General features: G+C 47.0%; 1 protein-coding gene across 2 annotated transcripts; it reads left to right on the top strand.

The window, feature by feature from the left end:
• The first annotated feature begins 3231 nt into the window (after window positions 1-3231).
• LOC125539728 (polyamine oxidase 3) lies at window positions 3232-7935 on the top strand. Of its 2 annotated transcripts, XM_048703242.1 has the most exons (10): window positions 3232-3533; window positions 5382-5494; window positions 5609-5697; window positions 5821-5934; window positions 6014-6101; window positions 6190-6275; window positions 6359-6461; window positions 6547-6644; window positions 6732-7161; window positions 7248-7935. In XM_048703242.1, exons 1-10 carry the CDS (start codon window positions 3518-3520, stop codon window positions 7563-7565), a joined length of 1455 nt encoding a protein of 484 aa, XP_048559199.1. In that variant the 5' UTR covers window positions 3232-3517; the 3' UTR covers window positions 7566-7935. The 2 variants fall into 2 exon arrangements, with proteins under 2 accessions (XP_048559199.1, XP_048559198.1); XM_048703241.1 differs by having other exon boundaries at window positions 6547-7161.
• The last annotated feature ends 13498 nt before the right edge of the window (window positions 7936-21433 follow it).

Consider the following 21433-nt stretch of genomic DNA (forward strand, 5'->3'; position numbering starts at 1 on the left):
GGCAATGTCATGGCCCCTTTGAGAAGGAGGCGAACGATAGGGATTTCTGTGCATAGTTTCCTCGTGCTCCTGTTACACGCGTGAAGCCGTGAAGTGATGCGCTCTTCTCTGGTTGTGTGATTGAATCGTCGGCTTTTCGGTTGGAAGTAAACTGTTGTTATCACGTTAATTGATCAATCAATTGCACTATTATGATAAAAAGAAGATAAACCGAGCGTGTCTACTTGAGGCTGGTTGGACGGGCTGCTGGCATGTGAACTTGGCGCCTATCTGCGACCGATGGAGCGCGACGGCGATGGACGTGCATGTGCTCCTACCGCGCTGCCTCACACGCACACGTAGCCGAAATTCGGTCGCAGTCGGCGAAAGTACGAAAAGGACTTGACGCTCACTGCAGGCCAGGGGCTGGAAAATGAAATGCCATGATGTATGCATCATGCATAATAAGTAGGAGTAGCAATTTTTCTGCTTGATTGGAAAATATACTTTGTTTTTTGAGGATCGGTTGGATGATATACTAGAGGGTAGACATGAATTCTTTTCTTTTCCTTTTCTGCGGGGAGGGTAGACATGAATTCGTTAAAACGAAGTTTCTTCTTCTTCTTCTTCTTCTTCTTTCAGTTTTATTTGGGGGTGAAAAACAGCTATATTTTCCCCTTGTTGAGAAAAGTTTCATATGCGAAATGGGCGTAATTCGAGTACCTAACTACAGAATTATTGTTAAGCACTGGTTACAAGCTTATATAAGAAAAAGAAAAACCATTGTCTTTTCGGTTCATGCACGGCTGTGTCAATGAAATCCTCGTGGTAGATAAAGGGTTACCTTTACAAAAAGCGCCAAACATACAACTATCAAACCAGTATTAAGCACGTGCCGTTTTGCGTCAAAAAAACCGTGTAAATATGCCACGCGCTCTCCTCGCTTTCGCCACAGGAACATGCAACAGGCATGCATTGTTCACACAGCAGAATACTAATTTCCTTCCCTTTCTTATGTTTCAAAAAAAATTCCTTCCCTTTCCTAAAAAAAACCAAATGCTTCATCGTGCAGCTGCACGATCTGGCGATCGCAAGCGCGTGCGTCAGAGCCGTCCGATGCGGCCGATCACGTGCGATCGCAACAGACTGTGCCGCAGTGTCACGACACAAGTGGAGACACAAAGGGAGGCCGGGCAGGCGGTGTAGCGGTGGGCTCAACATCCTTAATTTCCAGGCAAAACCGCCCCGCACGCCCTGCTCGCCTTGTTCGAACTCCTCCTCCCTCCTCCATTTTTGAAACCCTCCCCTCCTCCTCTGCTCATCTCTCGCGACGACGACCTGCGCGAGGATGCGGTCGTGTGTTCGCTGAGGATTCGCCAGCGCAGGAGGGCGTCCGCGGGTGCTGTCGGGGATGTTCCCGGGACATGAGACCCAGCAAACATCCAGGAGGGCTCTATGGATCAACTCATTTTCGGGTCACGACGGAGGTGATGAAGCCCAATGTAAGACCCAGCTAAAGGCCAGCTCTTAGAAGAATCTGGTGGGTCGACTTTGAAGAAGGCTTAGGAGGAGGAGGTTTTCCTAACTAGGGAGACCAGATCAGTGGCGGAGACAAGCCTAGGGCAGTTGGGGCTATAGCCCTAGGCTTAGTGACAATAGCCTTTGTAATTTCTTCTTGCAAAGTACAAAAATTTATGGAAGTGCACAACTGAAGCTAGCTTAGCCCTAGGCGTAACCCCACGCTAGCTCCGCCACTTGACCAGATGATTAAGAGTTAGAGTAGGATACCTGGATGCGGGTTGATAATACGACCCAAAATCTTTCAGGAACGAACCTGTTATATAAAGCGGAGCCCATATGACCAAAAGACTAAGTTAGAATCTCTCAAAAACTACGTCAGCGAATCTGCATCCTTATAATTGAGATAATCGTTAATATCAGTCATGTAGGAGTAGGCTTTTTACCTCCATCGTGAGAGACTGAACATAGGTAAACTTGTGTCCTTCGTTCCCGTACAACCCCGTTCAAGCAACCACCTAGTTGCGATGGCCTCAAGACTTAGTCCTTTCACAAGGACATCTTCGTGACAAAATCACGACACCAGGCATGGGTGTGCTCGTCAAGAAAGAGAGAAAAGGGTCGTGACGTGAGAGGAGGGAGAGGGGGGACCTGGTGGGACGCGACCAGAGTGTGTGAGCGCTGGAACGGACAAGGGCGTGCGGGTCGGTGTCCCGACGTGGGGGCGGGTGTGAGAACCAGGTGTGCGCGCGGGATCCTTCCTTTTCCGGCTGTCCTGGTCGCGCGCGGGAGTGCTCCTTCCTTTTTGGGGGGAGAGCGCTCGCTCCCGCAAACGGGCTGCGCCAGCTAGTCACGTCCAAAAAAAAAAATCCTTCCCCCAAAAAATACTAATTTCCACACCTGTTGAAATCCTAGTAATTTACACATTTAGCAGGGCGCAATCCGAAAGAACTCGCCTGGCATGTGGCCGTGCGCGTCCGGGCCGCCCTTGCGAAATCCGGGCCGTCCGTTCCAGAGCGGACGTGCACGATATGCCAGCGCGTCGCCTTGGTCGCGTGCGTGCGTGCTTCCTTCCTTCCGGCGCCGTGTCGCGGGTGCGGTCACCGGGCGGTGCACGTAACCCCCATCCAGGAAACGAGCCTATATATCAACGCCACCTGGGAGGGCGAAGGAGCCCAACACCAGCAGCAGCAACGCACCGTCCCCAGACAGACCCCGAGCCCGAGCCCAAAAGCCAGGAAGGAAGGAAGCACAAAGACTCTCCAACCACCTACTCGAAACCAAAATCCCCTCTCCGACTCTCAGAAATCCAGCGCGGCGATTCTGATCTACATACAGATCCCCTTGAGCTCCCTCGCTCGCTCGCTCCGGCCGGTCGTCGAGATTTGGAGGTGAGGGTTTCGCCATGGACGAACGTACGGACTCTGTTTTGGGGGAGGACGGGTCGGGCGGGCGGGCGGGCGCTTGGCCGGCCGGCCCTAGGTCCCAAAATTGCTCGATCATCTCGCTCGATTTGGGGCAATTCCGGTGTCGGTTCCCGCCGACTCCGTGGCGATTTCGCTCTGCCCACCCAGATTGAGCGAGCCTCCCCCAGTCGCCCGCCCCCTCCGGAATCGCCGGAGCCTCTCCCGCGATCTGGAGGCTCGCTCCGCGTGCTGCGGAGCGTTTTTCTCTTTGTGTGGGTAATCGGAGCTGTTTAATTGACCCTGTGTTGTCTGATTTTGCAGTGCCTGAGACGTTCATGGGTGTGGAGTGAGATCGAGAGCGGGGACCGTGAATTCCTACGAGGGCCGCCATTCGGCTTGCGCGTCTGCATGAACTGTTTCGTCAATCTGGGACTCAACTCCAACTCCAACCACTACGTCGCCTGCCTCCTCATCTTCCTGCTGCATTTCTCCCCGCAGCCGCTGCTGATAAATCACCCCAATTCCAATTCCAATTCAAGTAGAAGTAATCGTCAAGAAGGAGAATCCAATCCCAGTACTAGTAATCGTTAAGGGGGGAAAACAGAGCTCAACAAATGGCGAACAACAACAGTAAGTTTCTTCGATCTTCTCTGCAGATATTTTCTTCTTCTTCAGCTAGGCGTTGCTTTCAGAACCGTAGACTCTTTTCCAATGTGATGCTAGTGCAAAAATTGAATTTCACCACCATTTGGGACCAGGCGGTCCAGCTTGATTTTGTCACGCCAAACAATCTAGTTGCTTATGGTTGTTGGGAGGGGGCGTCGTGGGCCAGACGAAAGAGGCATCAACCGTCCAGCTGCAATTGCCGTTTCCCTGGACGGTGCTAGGAGGAAGAAAAAACCAAAATACTAGCTGTTTTTCATTTGTTATGCCAACACCTCACGCAAAGGGCACCCACCACTTCGGAAGCTTCTAGGATTTGACCGATTGGCCCATTTGGCAGGAACAAGTCCATGTGGTTGTGGAGTCCCATGCTTTTTTTAGCGCTGAAAGTTAGCTGTGAAGAGTGTGTTCACACAGGCTTCTTACAGTTAGTAAAGAGTAACATTAGATACCTGTAATCAGATTACCCAAATGGCATCACGTGGAAGTACAGTTATGCTTTATTTTACTCCTGTGTTGTGATTCCATGCATATTGATCGATATTATTGTGATGCACGTAGTTTGGCGTGTATTATTTGTTCAGAATATTCGCTAACGGATCTAGCTGTTTGTGGACCAATGCCACAATTGAAAATATTTATTTATTTGCGCCATTTAACGTCGCTCTTGTCGGTTTCATAAAAGAACACTTTGCTCTTGTCAGCTTCATTCAACTCATATGCCTTTTTTTTAATTTTTGGGTCTTAGTGCAACTATTGTCATCATAAGAGAAGATGCTTTGGTGATTATGGTTCTGGACTGAAGTTTGACTGCCTTTTTAGTGTCCGAAGCATATCCTGCAGAGGGTTGTCTTGTCTAAAGCTAGGTCTACCAACTAATACCATCATAAACAACAGTCTAAAAATAAAAGCATTGTTCCACATTTATTGGAGTAGCCTCAAGTGTCCAATGTCTCACTTGTAAGGACAGGCATCATGTCAAATCACTGCTAGAAAAAGTTACTAATGATCTTAGGTATAGTTTAATCTGCAGCTGCCTGTCCAATAAAAGTGTTAAATCGTTTTAAGTTTGATCTGTCATACTCGTACACATTAGAGTGTTTACTCTGGAGCTACATACCAAGAACATTATTAGGAGTTCCAGTCCACACTGCGTCAAGTTGTTGGGAAAATCAGCGAAAATCTTTAATTGTCCTGTCTTACTTCGCCATCATTGTTCTGAGACAGGGAACATGCCTCACTACTAACCCTCCATGGTGGAGGGGGTAGAGGAGGGTTGATGTGAGAAGAACAGACGATATCGGCACTTTCACTACTTGGTAGGCTTCTTTATGTTATTTTTGTATGAACTGGTCTTTTTTTCATTTGGAGGTACCCCGTGCCACATAAAAGCAAATTGTCAGCCATAAGTGCCGGCGCCTCTGCCTGAAAACCATAAATCTCCACATACATCAACTCAGTAACCCCACAGCAGACAAGCATTCTCCAATCACATAATTCATCAGAAGATTAAAGCTGTTGGTTATCCCATCCAACCACCATAAGATATGTGAAAGTTTAGTTAACCCCCATATATGGATAAGCGCAGAAAACATTGCATGCTGCCTGCCTTTCCTCTGGTAGATGTCACCAAAATTTTGTGTTTATTACTTAGTATTTCAATAACTAATATTACTAATTTATTGAGAAATCACTTTGTACATGGACAGATGATCACTAAAATAAATACATACCATTGAACACTTTTATTTCAAATTTTCTAGTTCAGTATTCCACTCTAATTTTAAGGCAATACCTTCTTTTTTTCTTTTTCAGGCTCATACGGTGAAAATGTCAGTAGAAAATCCCACACGCCTTCTGCTATTGTTATTGGTGGTGGGTTTGCAGGCATTGCTGCTGCAAATGCGCTCAGGAATGCGTCCTTCGAGGTATTGCATAATGTGGTTTTTGATCTTGTTCTGATGGTTTAGCTGCAATTCATACAATGCTCTTTGATCCATACAATTGTTATCTCATCAACTATGCTATTGTGATCTTTCCAGGTCGTTCTTCTGGAATCCCGTGACCGGATAGGTGGCCGAGTTCACACTGACTACTCTTTTGGGTTTCCTGTTGATCTTGGGGCATCTTGGTGAGTTCCATTATTTCCCTGGCTCCCTGCACTACATAAATAGTATTGTTTATACTGTTTATGACCAGAAGTTCATCTAGAAGCACAATTTTGAATCTTATTTCCAATTTTTGTGTGCACCAGGCTTCATGGTGTTTGTGAAGAAAATCCCCTGGCACCGATCATTGGAAGACTCGGGCTTCCACTGTACCGCACCAGTGGAGATGACTCTGTCCTTTTCGACCATGATCTCGAGAGGTACAACTTAATCTAGGTCCTGTATGTTCAGAGATATGATGAAACCAAATAAGGCTGCAACTAACATGTTATCTTTCAGTTATGCACTTTATGACACTAATGGCTCTCAAGTCCCACAAGAGTTTGTAGAAAAGATAGGGAAAGTGTTTGAGGCTATACTGGAAGAGGTAATTGCTTCTCTCAGTTCTTGGTGCTTATTTATTTATGCTGACATTTCTTGGGTTTTGATATCCTGTAACATTGATATGTGCACAGACTGGCAAATTAAGGGAAGAAATGAAGGAAGATATTTCTATAGCTAAGGCCATTGCAATTGTTTTGGAGAGAAATCCACACTTGAGGTTCGTACCATCAATCCCTGTGTTCTTATAGGGTATCCTAAAAATATTGGTTATCTTATCTGACACCATTATCCTCATATCAGGCAAGAAGGGATTGCACATGATGTTCTCCAGTGGTATTTGTGCCGCATGGAGGGTTGGTTTGCTACTGATGCGGATGCCATCTCGCTCCAGTGTTGGGACCAGGTAGTATTTGCACCCCTCTAGTACTAATAAAATAGCCATAGATCTCTGCATTATTCATGACCATATTCTGTGTAATCGAGTGCAGGAAGTTCTTCTTCCTGGTGGCCATGGTCTCATGGTTCGTGGATATCGTCCAGTTATAAATACTTTGGCAAAAGGTCTAGATATACGCCTTGGTCACAGGTATGCATATCTCTGTTTTTCCTCTAAATGTTATGAACATGGTCCCACCTTCCATTTGTTAGTACTGATCCAAGCTCTTCTCCTCAGGGTTGTTGAAATTGTTCGGCACTGGAATAGAGTAGAGGTTACTGTAAGCAATGGTAAAACATTTGTTGCGGATGCTGCAGTCATCACCGTTCCCTTGGGTGTTCTTAAATCAAACACCATTAAGTTTGAGCCGAGGCTCCCGGAATGGAAGGAGGAAGCGATAAGAGAACTGTCAGTTGGAGTTGAGAACAAAATAGTTCTCCACTTCAGTGAGGTTTTCTGGCCTAACGTGGAGTTCCTCGGAGTAGTTTCATCCACCACATATGGCTGCAGCTATTTCCTCAACCTTCACAAGGCAACAGGGCATGCTGTTCTTGTTTACATGCCTGCAGGCCGGCTTGCTTGTGACATTGAAAAGATGTCGGATGAGGCTGCTGCTCAATTTGCCTTTTCCCAGTTGAAGAAGATCCTCCCTAATGCAGCTGAGCCGGTTAGCATTTCGACACAGATCTCAGTATAATTAGCATGAATACTGCTTCCAGTTCTAACTATCATGTTGCCTAAATCCCATTGCAGCTTAACTACCTGGTGTCACACTGGGGCTCAGACGAGAACACGCTTGGTTCCTACACCTTTGACGGGGTAGGCAAGCCGCGCGACCTGTACGAGAAGCTCCGCATCCCCGTCGACAACCTATTCTTTGCCGGGGAGGCCACGAGCGTCCAGTACACGGGCACGGTGCACGGCGCCTTCTCCACGGGGGAGATGGCGGCCGAGGAGTGCCGGATGAGGGTCCTGGAGAAGTTCAGGGAGCTGGACATGCTGGAGATGTGCCACCCGATGGCCGAGCAAACGGCCACCGTCTCCGTCCCGCTGCTCATCTCCCGGCTGTAAACAGTCGCGCCCCTAAACTATCTATCTATTGTCACGTCGGGTTTGCCGGCCATTCATTCCAGTGATTGCTCGAGGAAGGCAGCGTGGGAGCAATCTATCCTTGCTCTTCCTCGTGGCATGAGGCGTGTGGCCGTGTGACCCTATGGTTTGCAGAATAAACTTACTGTTGGGTTAATAAAAAATTGTGGGCGTCTGGTATGTATACTGTCAGCGTGATGTGGGGGTTTGTGTTTGGTAAGGCGCTATGAGCTACGGCCTACGTGACCATCTTTGTAGGGCAGAGTTGGTGGTGTAGTATGTGTGATGGAACACTGTAATTTTACTACATTGACATTCTTAATATTGGTGATGATGGTAGATTATCCGTGAAGTTTGATTTAGTGTTTTATAACTCAAAATTGAATCTGATTGCACCAAAGCCATCGGTGATTCAAGAGGGCGTAGAGAGCACCGTGAGGGCATCTCCTCGCTGCATTCAAACCAAAACGGACATGGCAAATGCCAACGTACATGTCCGGACTTGTCAGTGGACAATTGTATGTCGGGACATGTCAGCGGGCAATTTTTGAGAAGCGGGCCATCCAATCTGATGCGCCAAATAGAAGCGGACATGACATTTTCATAATAAATTAGGATTTTTTTTACATAGGAGTTAACCAACCCTAGTCTAATCTTCACCGTCCTTGTCTCACGTCCTACTCTTCACCGGAAGTGGGTACGTATGTGTTCCACATCCCGCTCTTCATCGGAGTCTACCTTCGCGGCCAACGTCGCTGATAGAGGTAAGGTCACCGATCAACCTAGACGGTCTGGCCTATTGGCATTGCACATGGACTCATAAGGCGCCCACTGCTCATCCACCATGCCCATATTCTCCGTGAGTATGACCGTGATGGCCTACTTCTTTGCTTGCTTGTCGATGATCTGACCTCAGTGAGCCGGTGTTTCTCGTGAAGCTAGTTGTGCCTTCGCCATGATGACGTTGTAGTGCGCCTCCGCATACTGAATCGTGAACCCGGTAGCCAGTGCCTCCAGTGCCTCATCCATAATCACGTCCTTCTCGTTCGATCTCTCCTCCTCCGAAGAGGTCGGAGGCTCTCCCGATGTAATGCGGGCAGCGCGTCGGGCACGCCATGCGTTCACCTCAACCGCGATTTCGTAGCCGCGTCGCGGCGAGAGGGCCTTCCACCACCCACATTGGGTCCCAACATTTCTCACGGATATACCTGGCCAAAACTCGGGGCGGGCCGGGCCTAGCCAAGCCCGAGTCAAAAAACCCAGGCTCGAGCCCGGCCCGGCCATCGGGCCTGGTTTTTAGGCCCGAGCCCGGCCCGAACACATAAAAGCCCGACGAGCCTCGGGCCTCAGGCCGTGCCTCTTCAGGAAATTGCAAAAACGACGGGCCCGGGCCCGCCCTTCGGGCTTAAAATCTAGGCCCGAGCCCGGCCCGGGAGCAGCATCGGGCCAGGCTGGGTCGGGCCGGGCTTCCCATGGCCAGGACTACTCACGGAGGTCGAAGAAGGAAGAAGGAAGAGCCGGTGGCTCGGACAGAGGGAGACGGGGCTCGGAGGTGGTGCAGTTTGTGCCGTGGCCGACGGTATTCAAATAGTAGCGGCCCTGGGCAGGCGAAGTGACGGCTTGAATGCGTTCGACGGGGTTGGTTTCTTGTTCGCCGAGCCGACGTGAATGTCGGCCAGGTAGATGGACGACTACTTAAATGCGGTAGGAAGCCGTCCCGTCACCTCACCCAGTCACGTCCGTTCTGAACTGGCTTAATGCTAGAGGTGGGCCAGAGCAGCTTTCTCAGCCACCACACTCGTGTGAATGCCACGCTGTATGCAAGGGCGGACCTACGTATAGCTAGCCGGTGTCACTGGACACCGGGTCCAGTTTGCACGTGCTTAATGTAATTCATTGATTTAGTGTGTATGTCATTGAATTGCTTGACATTTAGGCATGTGTTCTTCTATGTGGACACCGGACTATTTTCAGTCTGGGTACGCCCCTGCCTATATGGCCGGCATGCGGCAGTGACTGCTCATGTTCGCTCTGAGCAGTCATGAATGCGAGATGAGGGAGGGGGGGGTGTCCTGGATGTCAGAGGCCTACATGGCCAATGTCCTGCAAACCCCCTACCAGTTTGGTCTGGACATATATTTGATGCGAGCCATTGGAGGATAAAAAGTGTCCGGACCACATGGTTCAGACATTTAGGCCAACTCCATCGCGCGACCCCATCCCGTCCGGCCCCATCCATTTGGGGTAAAAGAGACAAACCAGACGGCCCAGCGCGCGACGGCCTGGCCCATCTGGTCCGTTTTGTGTCCGGGCTGACCCATTTCGAGCGCAAACATGCGCCGGGTTTGGGTCGCGGCGGAGAGCGAACGGACGCGTCGAACGTCCGCGTCGGGGCAGCGTGGCAGGCGGCCACCTACCTCCCACCCGCCAACATCAATGCGCACGCGCGGGTGGCCCCACCTGTCATCCGCCCAGCGAACATCCTTCTTAAATGGGAAGCCATGGACCGGTCGCCGTCCACACTTCCCACTCCGGCCCCTCTCTGCCCTCTCGAAACCTGACACTCCCCAAACCCTAGCCGCTCCCCGTCCTCGAACTCGCCGGCCGGCCACAACCATGGGGCTATGGAACTACGGCTGCAAGGGGAAGCACGACCGCGAGGCCGACTCCTCCTCGGGACCCCGCCACGGCTCCGTGAAGGAGAAGCCCGCATCACCGCCGCGCACCTCCTGTCGAGCCCCCGCGCCTGTCCCCTTCACCATCGCCCCTAGGGCCGCCGACAAGCGCGACCGGCAGTACCTCAACGCCGACGTATGCTGGCACTACTGGGAGACAAGGACGCCGGTCCCGTGGAGCGACGTCCACCTCCCCAACAATTGGCACCTCTCCGCCGACCAGGTTCCGATCCCGCCGGTGCCGATGAGCGGCCGTGCGCGGCGCGATGAGATCGAGCGCCGCCGCCGCCTCCTCCCTGACAACCTCTACTATGACGAGAGGTATGCCCCCGACTCCGTGCTCTGGGACACGTGGCTCTAGGACGAGCACGACGTGCAGCGCGCGTCCTACTTCGCCGACACGGTGTCGGGGCCGCGACGGCCACGTCGGGAGGTGCACGGGCGTACGCGGGTGCGTGGCCACACGCCCACGCCGTCGCCTTCCCCGTCTCCGTCACCACCTCCACCTCCTTGCATGACAGCGGAGGAGGAGGCCAGTCTCATGGTGCGTCTCATGGAGGACTTCATGCGCACGCACGATGAGTGCCAATGGAAGGGCCTCAAGGAGATGATGCCCCTCTCCGCGGTCGGCGACGTCGCCATCCCCGAGCTGGAGATGGTGGCGAAGGAGGACGTGATGGAGGAGCCGCCGGTGGCCGCGTTCCACCCGGGCCTGGTGGGCCAGCACTGGAGCTGGTCGTGCACGGCTCCGGAAATGGCAGACGCCTGGGGGGCGTGAACTGGTGCCCCATGATACGTCTCCAACGTATCTATAATTATTGATTGTTCCATCCTATTATATTATCAACCTTGGATGTTTTATATTCCTTTATATGCTATTTTATATGATTTTTGGGACTAACCTATTAACCCAGAGCCCAGTGCCAGTTTCTGTTTTTTCCTTATTTTAGAGTATCGCAGAAAAGGAAAATCAAACGGAGTACAATTGACCTGAAACTTCATGGAACTTATTTTTGGAAGGAAAGTCCCCCGGGAGACTTGGAGTCCACGTAAGGGAAGCAACGAGGAAGCCACGAGGCAGGGGGCCACGCCCACCCCTGGGCGCGCCCTCCACCCTCGTAGGCCCCTCATGGCTCCCCTGACGTACTTCTTCCACCTATATATCTCCATATACCCTAAAACGATCGGGGAGCACAATAGATCGGGAGTCCCGCCGCCAGAAGCCTTCGTAGCCACCGAAAACCAATCTAGACCCGTTCCGGCACCCTGCCGGAGGGGGCAATCCCTCTCCGGTGGCCATCTTCATCATCCCGGTGCTCTCCATGACGAGGAGGGAGTAGTTCTTGTTGGGGAACGTAGTAATTTCAAAAAAAATCCTACGCACACGCAAGATCATGGTGATGCATAGCAACAAGAGGGGAGAGTGTTGTCCACGTACCCTCGTAGACCGAAAGCGGAAGCGTTAGCACAACGCGGTTGATGTAGTCGTACGTCTTCACGATCCGACCGATCAAGTACCGAACGCACTGCACCTCCGAGTTCAGCACACGTTTAGCCCGATGACGTTCCTCGAACTCCGATCCAGCCGAGTGTTGAGGGAGAGTTTCGTCAGCACGACGGCGTGGTGACGATGATGATGTTCTACCGACGCATGGCTTTGCTACCTCTTGAGCACTGCGTTGGTTTTCCCCGAAGAGGAAGGGATGATGCAGCAAAGTAACGTAAGTATTTCCCTCAGTTTTTGAGAACCAAGGTATCAATCCAGTAGGAGGCTATGCGCGAGTCCCTCGCACCTACACAAAACAAATAAATCCTCGCAACCAACGCAAATAGGGGTTGTCAATCCCTATAAGGCCACTCACGAGAGTGAGATCTGATAGATATGATAAGATAATATTTTTGGTATTTTTATGATAAAGATGCAAAGTAAAATAAAGGAAAAGGAAATAGCAAAGGAAATAACTAAGTAATAGGAGATCAATATGATAAAGATAGACCCGGGGGCCATAGGTTTCACTAGTGGCTTCTCTCGAGAGCATAAGTATTCTACGGTGGGTGAACAAATTACTGTTGAGCAATTGGCAGAATTGAGCATAGTTATGAGAATATCTAGGTATGATCATGTATATAGGCACCACGTCCTACACAAGTAGACCAGCTCCTGCCTGCATCTACTACTATTACTCCACTCATCGACCGCTATCCAGCATGCATCTAGAGTATTAAGTTAAAAACAGTGTAACGCCTTAAGCAAGATGACATGATGTAGAGGGATAGACTCATGCAATATGAAGAAAACCCCATCTTGTTATCCTCGATGGCAACAATACAATATGTGCCTTGCTGCCCTTACTGTCACCGAGAAAGGACACCGCAAGATTGAACCCAAAGCTAAGCACTTCTCCCATTGCAAGAAAGATCAATCTAGTAGGCCAAACCAAACTGATAATTCGAAGAGACTTGCAAAGATAACCAATCATACATAAAATAATTCAGAGAAGATTCAAATATTATTCATAGATAGACTTGATCATAAACCCACAATTCATCGATCTCAACAAACACACCGCAAAAAGAAGATTACATCGAATAGTTCTCCACAAGAGAGGGGGAGAACGTTGTATTGAGATCCAAAAAGAGAGAAGAAGCCATCTAGCTAATAACTATGGACCCGTAGGTCTGAGGTAAACTACTCACACTTCATCGGAGAGGCTATGATGTTGATGTAGAAGCCCTCCATGATCAATGCCCCCTCCGGCGGAGCTCCGGAACAGGCCCCAAGATGGGATCTCGTGGATACAGAAAGTTGCGGCGGTGGAATTAGGTTTTTGGCTCTGTATCTGATCGTTTGGGGGTACGTGGATATATATAGGAGGAAGGAGTACGTCGGTGGAGCAACAGGGGGCCCACGAGGGTGGAGGGCGCGCCTGGTGGGGGTGGGCGCGCCCCCTACCTCGTGGCCTCCTGTTTCTTTTCTTGACGTAGGGTCCAAGTCTCTCTGGTCTTATTCGTTGAGAAAATCACGTTCCCGAAGGTTTCATTCCGTTTGGACTCTGTTTGATATTCCTTTTCTTCGAAACCCTAAAACAGGCAAAAAACAGCAATTCTGGGCTGGGCCTCCGGTTTATAGGTTAGTCCCAAAAATAATATAAAAGTGGATAATAAAGCCCAATAATGTCCAAAACAGTAGATAATATAGCATGGAGCAATCAAAAATTATAGATACATTGGAGACGTATCAGGCTTCGCCTAAGCACCGCTACAATATTATCGAGGTGGACTATGGTGGAGGGGGGCACCGCACACGGCTACAAGATCAACTGATCAATTTTTGTATCTCTAGGGTGCCCCCTGCCCCCGTATATAAAGGAGCAAGGGGGGGTGCGGCCGGCCAGGAGAGAGGGCGCGCCAGGAGGAGTCCTACTCCCCCCCTTTCCTAGTTGGATTAGGACTTGGGAGGGGGAAAGAGGAGGGATAGAGGAAGGAGGGGGGGGGCACCGCCCCCTTCTCCTTGTCCTATTCGGACTAGGGGGGAGGGGCGCGTGGCCCAGCCCTGGCCGCCTCTCCTTTTCTCCGTAAAGGCCCACTAAGGCCCATTAACCTCCCGGGGGGTTCCGGTAACCTCCCGGTACTCCGGTAAAATCCCGATTTTACCCGGAACACTTCCGATATCCAAACATAGGCTTCCAATATATCAATATTCATGTCTCAACCATTTCGAGACTTCTCGTCATGTCCATGATCACATCCGGGACTCCGAACAACCTTCGGTACATCAAAACATATAAACTCATAATATAACTGTCATCGAAACGTTAAGCGTGCGGACCCTACGGGTTCGAGAACTATGTAGCCATGACCGAGACACGTCTCCGGTCAATAACCAATAGCGGAACCTGGATGCTCATATTGGCTCCCACATATTCTACGAAGATCTTTATCGGTCAAACCGCATAACAACATACGTTGTTCCCTTTGTCATCGGTATGTTACTTGCCCGAGATTCGATTGTCGGTATCTCAATACCTAGTTCAATCTCGTTATCGGCAAGTCTCTTTACTCGTTCCGTAATACATCATCCCGCAACTAACTCATTAGTTGCAATGCTTGCAAGGCTTATAGTGATGTGCATTACCGAATGGGCCCATAGATACCTCTTCGACAATCGGAGTGACAAATCCTAATCTCGAAATACGCCAACCCAACAAGTACCTTCGGAGACACCTGTAGAGCACCTTTATAATCACCCAGTTACGTTGTGACGTTTGGTGGCACACAAAGTGTTCCTCCGGTAAACGGGAGTTGCATAATCTCATAGTCATAGGAACATGTATAAGTCATGAAGAAATCAATAGCAACAAACTAAACGATCAAGTGCTAAGCTAACGGAATGGGTCAAGTAAACCACATTATTCTCCTAATGATGTGACCCCATTAATCAAATGACAACTCATGTCTATGGTTAGGAAACATAACCATATTTGATCAACGAGCTAGTCAAGTAGAGGCATACTAGTGCCACTCTGTTTGTCTATGTATTCACACATGTATTATGTTTCCGGTTAATACAATTCTAGCATGAATAATAAACATTTATCATGATATAAGGAAATAAATAATAACGTTTATTATTGGCTCTAGGGCATATTTCTCAGTTCTCCCTCGGGGCTGAGGGTATGTACCAGTAGCTATGTGTTTGATCTCTCTCTCTCTCGTGTTCTTGAGGTGGTATGATCTTGATGTATCGCGAGCTTTGCTATTATAGTTGGATCTTATGATGTTTTCTCCCCCCTCTACTCTCTTGTAATGGATTGAGTTTCCCCTTTGAAGTTATCTTATCGGATTGAGTCTTTAAAGATTTGAGAACACTTGATGTATGTCTTGCCGTGCGTATCTGTGGTGACAATGGGATATCACGTGATTCACTTGATGTATGTTTTGGTGATCAACTTGCGTGTTTCGCCCATGAACCTATGCATAGGGGTTGGCACACGTTTTCGTCGTGATTCTCCGGTAGAAACTTTGGGGCACTCTTTGAGGTTCTATGTGTTGGTTGAATAGATGAATCTGAGATTGCATGATGCATATCGTATAATCATGCCCATGGATACTTGAGGTGACATTGGAGTATCTAGATGACATTAGGGTTTTGATTGATTTGTGTCTTAAGGTGTTATTCTAGTACGAACTCTAGGGCTGTTTGTGACACCTATAGGAATAGCCCAATAGATTAATTGGAAAGAATAACTTTGAGGTGGTTTCGTACCCTACCATAATCTCTTCGTTCGTTCTCCGCTATTAGTGACTTTGGAGTGACTCTTTGTTGCATGTTGAGGGATAGTTATGTGATCCAATTATGTTATTATTGTTGAGGAACTTGCACTAGTGAAAGTATGAACCCTAGGCCTTGTTTCAACGCATTTCAATACCGTTTACGCTCACTTTTATCATTTGTTACCTTGCTGTTTTTATATTTTCAGATTACAAAAACCTTTATCTACCATCCATATACCACTTGTATCACCATCTCTTCGCCGAACTAGTGCACCTATACAATTTACCATTGTATTGGGGGTGTTGGGGACACAAGCGACTCTTTGTTATTTGGTTGCAGGGTTGCTTGAGAGAGACCATCTTCATCCCATGCCTCCTACGGATTGATAAACCTTAGGTCATCCACTTGAGGGAAATTTGCTACTGTCCTACAAACCTCTGCACTTGGAGGCCCAACAACGTCTACAAGAATAAGGTTGTGTAGTAGACATCAAGCCCTTTTCTGGCGCCGTTGCCGGGGAGGTGAGTGCTTGAAGGTATATCTTTAGATCTTGCAATCGAGTCTTTTAGTTTCTTGTTTTATCACTAGTTTAGTTTATAAAAGAAAATTACAAAAAATGGAATTAAGTTTGCCTCATACGCTTCATCTTTTTAATATATTTCGTGAGTATGATGGAAAGGAAAATTGTGCCAAAGTGTTAGAATAAGAATGCATTAAAATGTTTGGCACTAAATATTTGAATGATAAGCATGATTGCAATGTTGTTAGTATGAATTCCTTGGATATGCATGATGCTAATGATATGCAAAGCCACAAGCTTGGGGAAGCTACGTGTGATGAAGATGATATTTTTTGTCCCCCAAGTTTTGATGAGCAAATTTATTATGATGAAAGCATGCCTCCTATTTATTATGATTATATTGATGAAAGTGGATTTGGAGAGGTCATGACTTTATTTTGTGATGAATCCACTATTTCGGAAGAGGTTCCAATTGATTATGAGAACAAAGTTGTTATATATGATGATTATTGTGATGACTTGTATGCTATAAAGAAGAATGATATCCATAAAACTTGTCATCATGATCTTAGTTTTCAATTGGATTATGCCTCACATGATAGATATTTTGTTGAGTTTGCTCCCACTACTATTCATGAGAAGAATCTTGCTTATGTGGAGAGTAATAAAAATTCTATGCTTGTAGATCATGAAAAGAATGCTTTAGGTGCTGGTTATATTGTTGAATTCATTCATGATGCTACTGAAAATTATTATGAGGGAGGAATATATGCTTGTATGAATTGCAATAATATCAAGTTTCCTCTCTATGTGCTTAAAGTTTTAAAGTTATGTTTGTTTTGCCTTCCTATGCTAGTTGATTACTGTTCCCATAAGTTGTTTGCTCACAAAATCCCTATGCATAGGAAGTGGGTTAGACTTAAATGTGTTAGTAATATTCTTCATGATGCTCTCTTTATGTTCCAATTCTTATCCTTTATGTGAGCATCATTGAAATCATCGTGCCTAGCTAGGGGCGTTAAACGATAGCGCTTGTTGGGAGGCAACCCAATTTTATTTTTATTACATTCTTTTTATTCCTGTTTAGTAATAAATAATTCATATAGCCTATTTTTATATGTGGTTTTATTCTTTTAATTAAAGTTTGTGCCAAGTAGAACCTTTGGGAAGACTTGGGTGAAGTCTTTATGATCATGCTGTAAAAAACAGAAACTTTAGCGCTCACAAGAATTGCTGCCATTTTTATTTGGAGAGTGATATTTAGTTAATTATTTTTTAATATGATTAATAGATAAATTACTCAGTTCCACCAATTTTTTTGAGAATTTTATGAGTTCCAGAAGTATGCGTTAGCTACCATATTATTACAGACTGTTCTGTTTTTGACAGATTCTGTTTTTCGTGTGTTGTTCGCTTATTTTAATGAATCTATGGCTAGTAAAAGAGTTTATAAACCATAGAGAAGTTGGAATACATTAGGTTTAACACCAATATAAATAAAGAATGATTTAATTACAGTACCTTGAAGTGGTGTTTTGTTTTCTTTCGCTAATGGAGCTTACGAGTTTTCTGTTAAGTTTTGTGTTGTGAAGTTTTCAAGTTTTGGGTAAAGATTCGATGGACTATGGAATAAGGAATGGAAAGAGCCTAAGCTTGGGTATGCCCTAGGCACCCCAAGGTAATATTCAAGGACAACCAAAAGCCTAATCTTGGGGATGCCCCGGAAGGCATCCCCTCTTTCGTCTTCGTTCATCGGTAACTTTACTTGGAGCTATATTTTTATTCGCCACATGATATGTGTTTTGCTTGGAGCGTCATTTTATTTTATTTTGTTTTGCTTGCTGTTTGAATAAAATACCAAGATCTGAAATTCTTAAATGTTAGAGAGTCTTCACATAGTTGCATAATTATTCGACTACTCATTGATCTTCACTTATATCTTTCGGAGTAGTTTGTTGTTGCTCTAGTGCTTCACTTATATCTTTTAGAGCATGGTGGTAGTTTTATTTTGAAGAAATAGATGAACTCTCGTGCTTCACTTATATTATTTTGAGAGTCTTTAGAACAGCATGGTAGTTTGCTTTGGTTATGAATCTAGTCCTGATATGATAGGCATCCAAGATGGGTATAATAAAAACTTTCATATAAGTGCATTGAATACTAAGAGACGTTTGATGCTTGATGATTGTTTTGAGATATGGAGGTAATAATATCAAAGTCGTGCTAGTTGAGTAGTTGTGAATTTGAGAAATGCTTGTGTTGAAGTTTGCAAGTCCCGTAGCATGAACGTATGGTAAACGTTATGTAACAAATTTGAAACATGAGTGTTATTTGATTGTCCTCCTTATGAGTGGCGGTCGGGGACGAGCGATGGTCTTTTCCTACCAATCTATCCCCCTAGGAGCACGCGCGTACTGCCGAGGTTTTTGATGACTTGTAGATTTTTGCAATAAGTATGTGAGTTCTTTGTGACTAATGTTGAGTCCATGGATTATATGCACTCTCACCCTTCCATCATTGCTAACCTCTTCGGTACCGTGCATTGTCCTTTCTCACATTGAGAGTTGGTGCAAACTTCGCCGGTGCATCCAAACCCCATGATATGATACGATCTTTCACACATAAACCTCCTTATATCTTCCTCAAAACAGCCACCATACCTACCTATTATGGCATTTCCATAGCCATTCCGAGATATATTGCCATGCAACTTTCCACTGTTCCGTTTATTATGACACGCATCATCATTGTCATATTGCTTTGCATGATCATGTAGTTGACATCGTATTTGTGGCAAAGCCACCGTTCATAATTTTTCATACATGTCACTCTTGATTCATCGCAATCCCGGTACACCGCCGGAGGCATTCATATAGAGTCATACTTTGTTCTAGTATCGAGTTGTAAATAAATAGAAGTGTGATGATCATCATTTTCTAGAGCATTGTCCGAAGTGAGGAATAAAAAAAGGCCATAAAAAAGAGAAGTCCCAAAAAAGGGGAGAAAGGCCATAAAAAAGGAGAAGGCCCAAAAAATGAGAGAAAAAGAGAGCAGGGACAATGCTACTATCATTTGCCACACTTGTGCTTCAAAGTAGCACCATAATTGTTGGGGATATCACTACTGGGCGTAAACCGGCCTATCTGGGCCGGGTTAACTTCGTTAGTAGTTAACTATGTTAAAGCCCAAGAAGGCAGATGAGGGCTCAAGGCCCATAGTCGGTTCAAGGCTTGTAGCCGTAAACCGGCGTTGGTATGTAACTTATAAAATTTAGCATCATGTCTTGACCATATCACATCGCAACATGCCCTGTAAAAACAAGTTAGACGTCCTCTACTTTGTTGTTGCAAGTTTTACGTGGTTGCTACGGGCTTAAGCAAGAACCAATCTTACCTACGCATCAAAACCACAACGATAGTTTGTCAAGTTGGTGCTGTTTTAACCTTCGCAAGGACCGGGCGTAGCCACACTCGGTTCAACTAAAGTTGGAGAAACTGTCACCCGCAAGCCACCTATGTGCAAAGCACGTCGGGAGAACTGGTCTCGCGTAAGCGTACGGGTAATGTCGGTCCGGGCCGCTTCATCCAACAATACCGCCGAACCAAAGTATGACATGCTGGTAAGCAGTATGACTTATATCGCCCACAACTCACTTGTGTTCTACTCGTGCATATAACATCAACATATAAAACCTAGGCTCGGATGCCACTGTTGGGTTTCGTAGTAATTTCAAAAAATTTCCTACACACACACAAGATCATGGTGATGCATAGCAACGAGAGGGGGAGAGTGTGATCTACGTACCCATGTAGATCGACAACGGAAGCGTTAACTTAGTTGATGTAGTCGTACGTCTCCACGGTCCGACCGATCAAGCACTGAAACTACGGCACCTCCGAGTTCTAGCACACATTCAGCTCGATGACGATCCCCGGACTCCGATCCAGCAAAGTGTCGGGGAAGAGTTCCGTCAGCATGATGGCGTGGTGACGATCTTGATGTTCTACTGTCGTAGGGCTTCGCCTAAGCACCGCTACAATATTATCGAGGACTATGGTGGAAGGGGGCACCGCACACGGCTAAGAATATGATCACATGGATCAACTTGTGTGTCAAGGGGTGCCCCCTGCCCCCGTATATAAAGGATCAAGCGGAGGAGGCCGTCCGGCCTCTATGGAGAGCCAAGGAGGAGTCCTCCTCCTAGTAGGAGTAAGACTCCTACTAGGAGGGGGAAGGAAGTGGGGAGGGAGAAGGAAAGGGGGGCGCCGCCCCCCCTCTCCTAGTCCAATTCGGACTAGGGGGGAGGAGGCGCGCGGCCCACCTTTGGCTGCCCCTCTCTCTTTCCACTAAGGCCCATATGGCCCATTACTTCTCCCGGGGGGGTTCCGGTAACCTCCGGCTCTCCGGTTTTCTCCGAAGTCACCCGGAACACTTCCGGTGTCCGAATATAGCCGTCCAATATATCAATCTTTATGTATCGACCATTTCGAGACTCCTCGTCATGTCCGTGATCACATCCGGGACTCCGAACTAGCTTCGGTACATCAAAAATCATAAACTCATAATATAACTGTCATCGAAACCTTAAGCGTGCGAACCCTACGGGTTCAAGAACAATGTAGACATGACCGAGACATGTCTCCGGTCAATAACCAATAGCAGAACCTAGATGCTCATATTGGCTCCTACATATTCTACGAAGATCTTTATCGGTCAGACCGCATAACAACATACGTTGTTCCCTTTGCCATCGGTATGTTACTTGCCCGAGATTCGATCGTCGGTATCTCAATACCTAGTTCAATCTTGTTACCGGCAAGTCTCTTTACTCGTTCTGTAATACATCATCTCGCAACTAACTCATTAGTTGCAATGCTTGCAAGGCTTATGTGATGTGCATTACCGAGAGGGCCCAGAGATACCTCTCCGACAATCGGAGTGACAAATCCTAATCTCGAAATACGCCAACCCAACATGTACCTTTGGAGACACCTGTAGAGTACCTTTATAATCACCCATTTACGTTGTGACGTTTGGTAGCACACAAAGTGTTCCTCCGGCAAACGGGAGTTGCATAATCTCATAGTCATAGGAACATGTATAAGTCATGAAGAAAGCAATAGCAACATACTAAACGATCGGGTGCTAAGCTAATGGAATGGGTCCTGTCAATCAGATCATTCAACTAATGATGTGATCCCGTTAATCAAATGACAACTCTTTGTCCATGGTTAGGAAACATAACCATCTTTGATTAATGAGCTAGTCAAGTAGAGGCATACTAGTGACACTCTGTTTGTCTATGTATTCACACATGTATTATGTTTCCGGTTAATACAATTCTAGCATGAATAATAAACATTTATCATGATATAAGGAA

This window comes from Triticum urartu, chromosome 2 (assembly GCF_003073215.2).
Source record: "Triticum urartu cultivar G1812 chromosome 2, Tu2.1, whole genome shotgun sequence".
NCBI classification, from domain to species: domain Eukaryota; kingdom Viridiplantae; phylum Streptophyta; class Magnoliopsida; order Poales; family Poaceae; genus Triticum; species Triticum urartu.

Excerpts from the sequence above, each read along its gene's own strand:
- LOC125539728 (XM_048703241.1), top strand. Across the intron at positions 5,495-5,608 it reads TCAGGAATGCGTCCTTCGAG|GTCGTTCTTCTGGAATCCCG; the intron begins GTATTGCATAAT and ends TGATCTTTCCAG. Across the intron at positions 6,462-6,546 it reads CGCTCCAGTGTTGGGACCAG|GAAGTTCTTCTTCCTGGTGG; the intron begins GTAGTATTTGCA and ends AATCGAGTGCAG.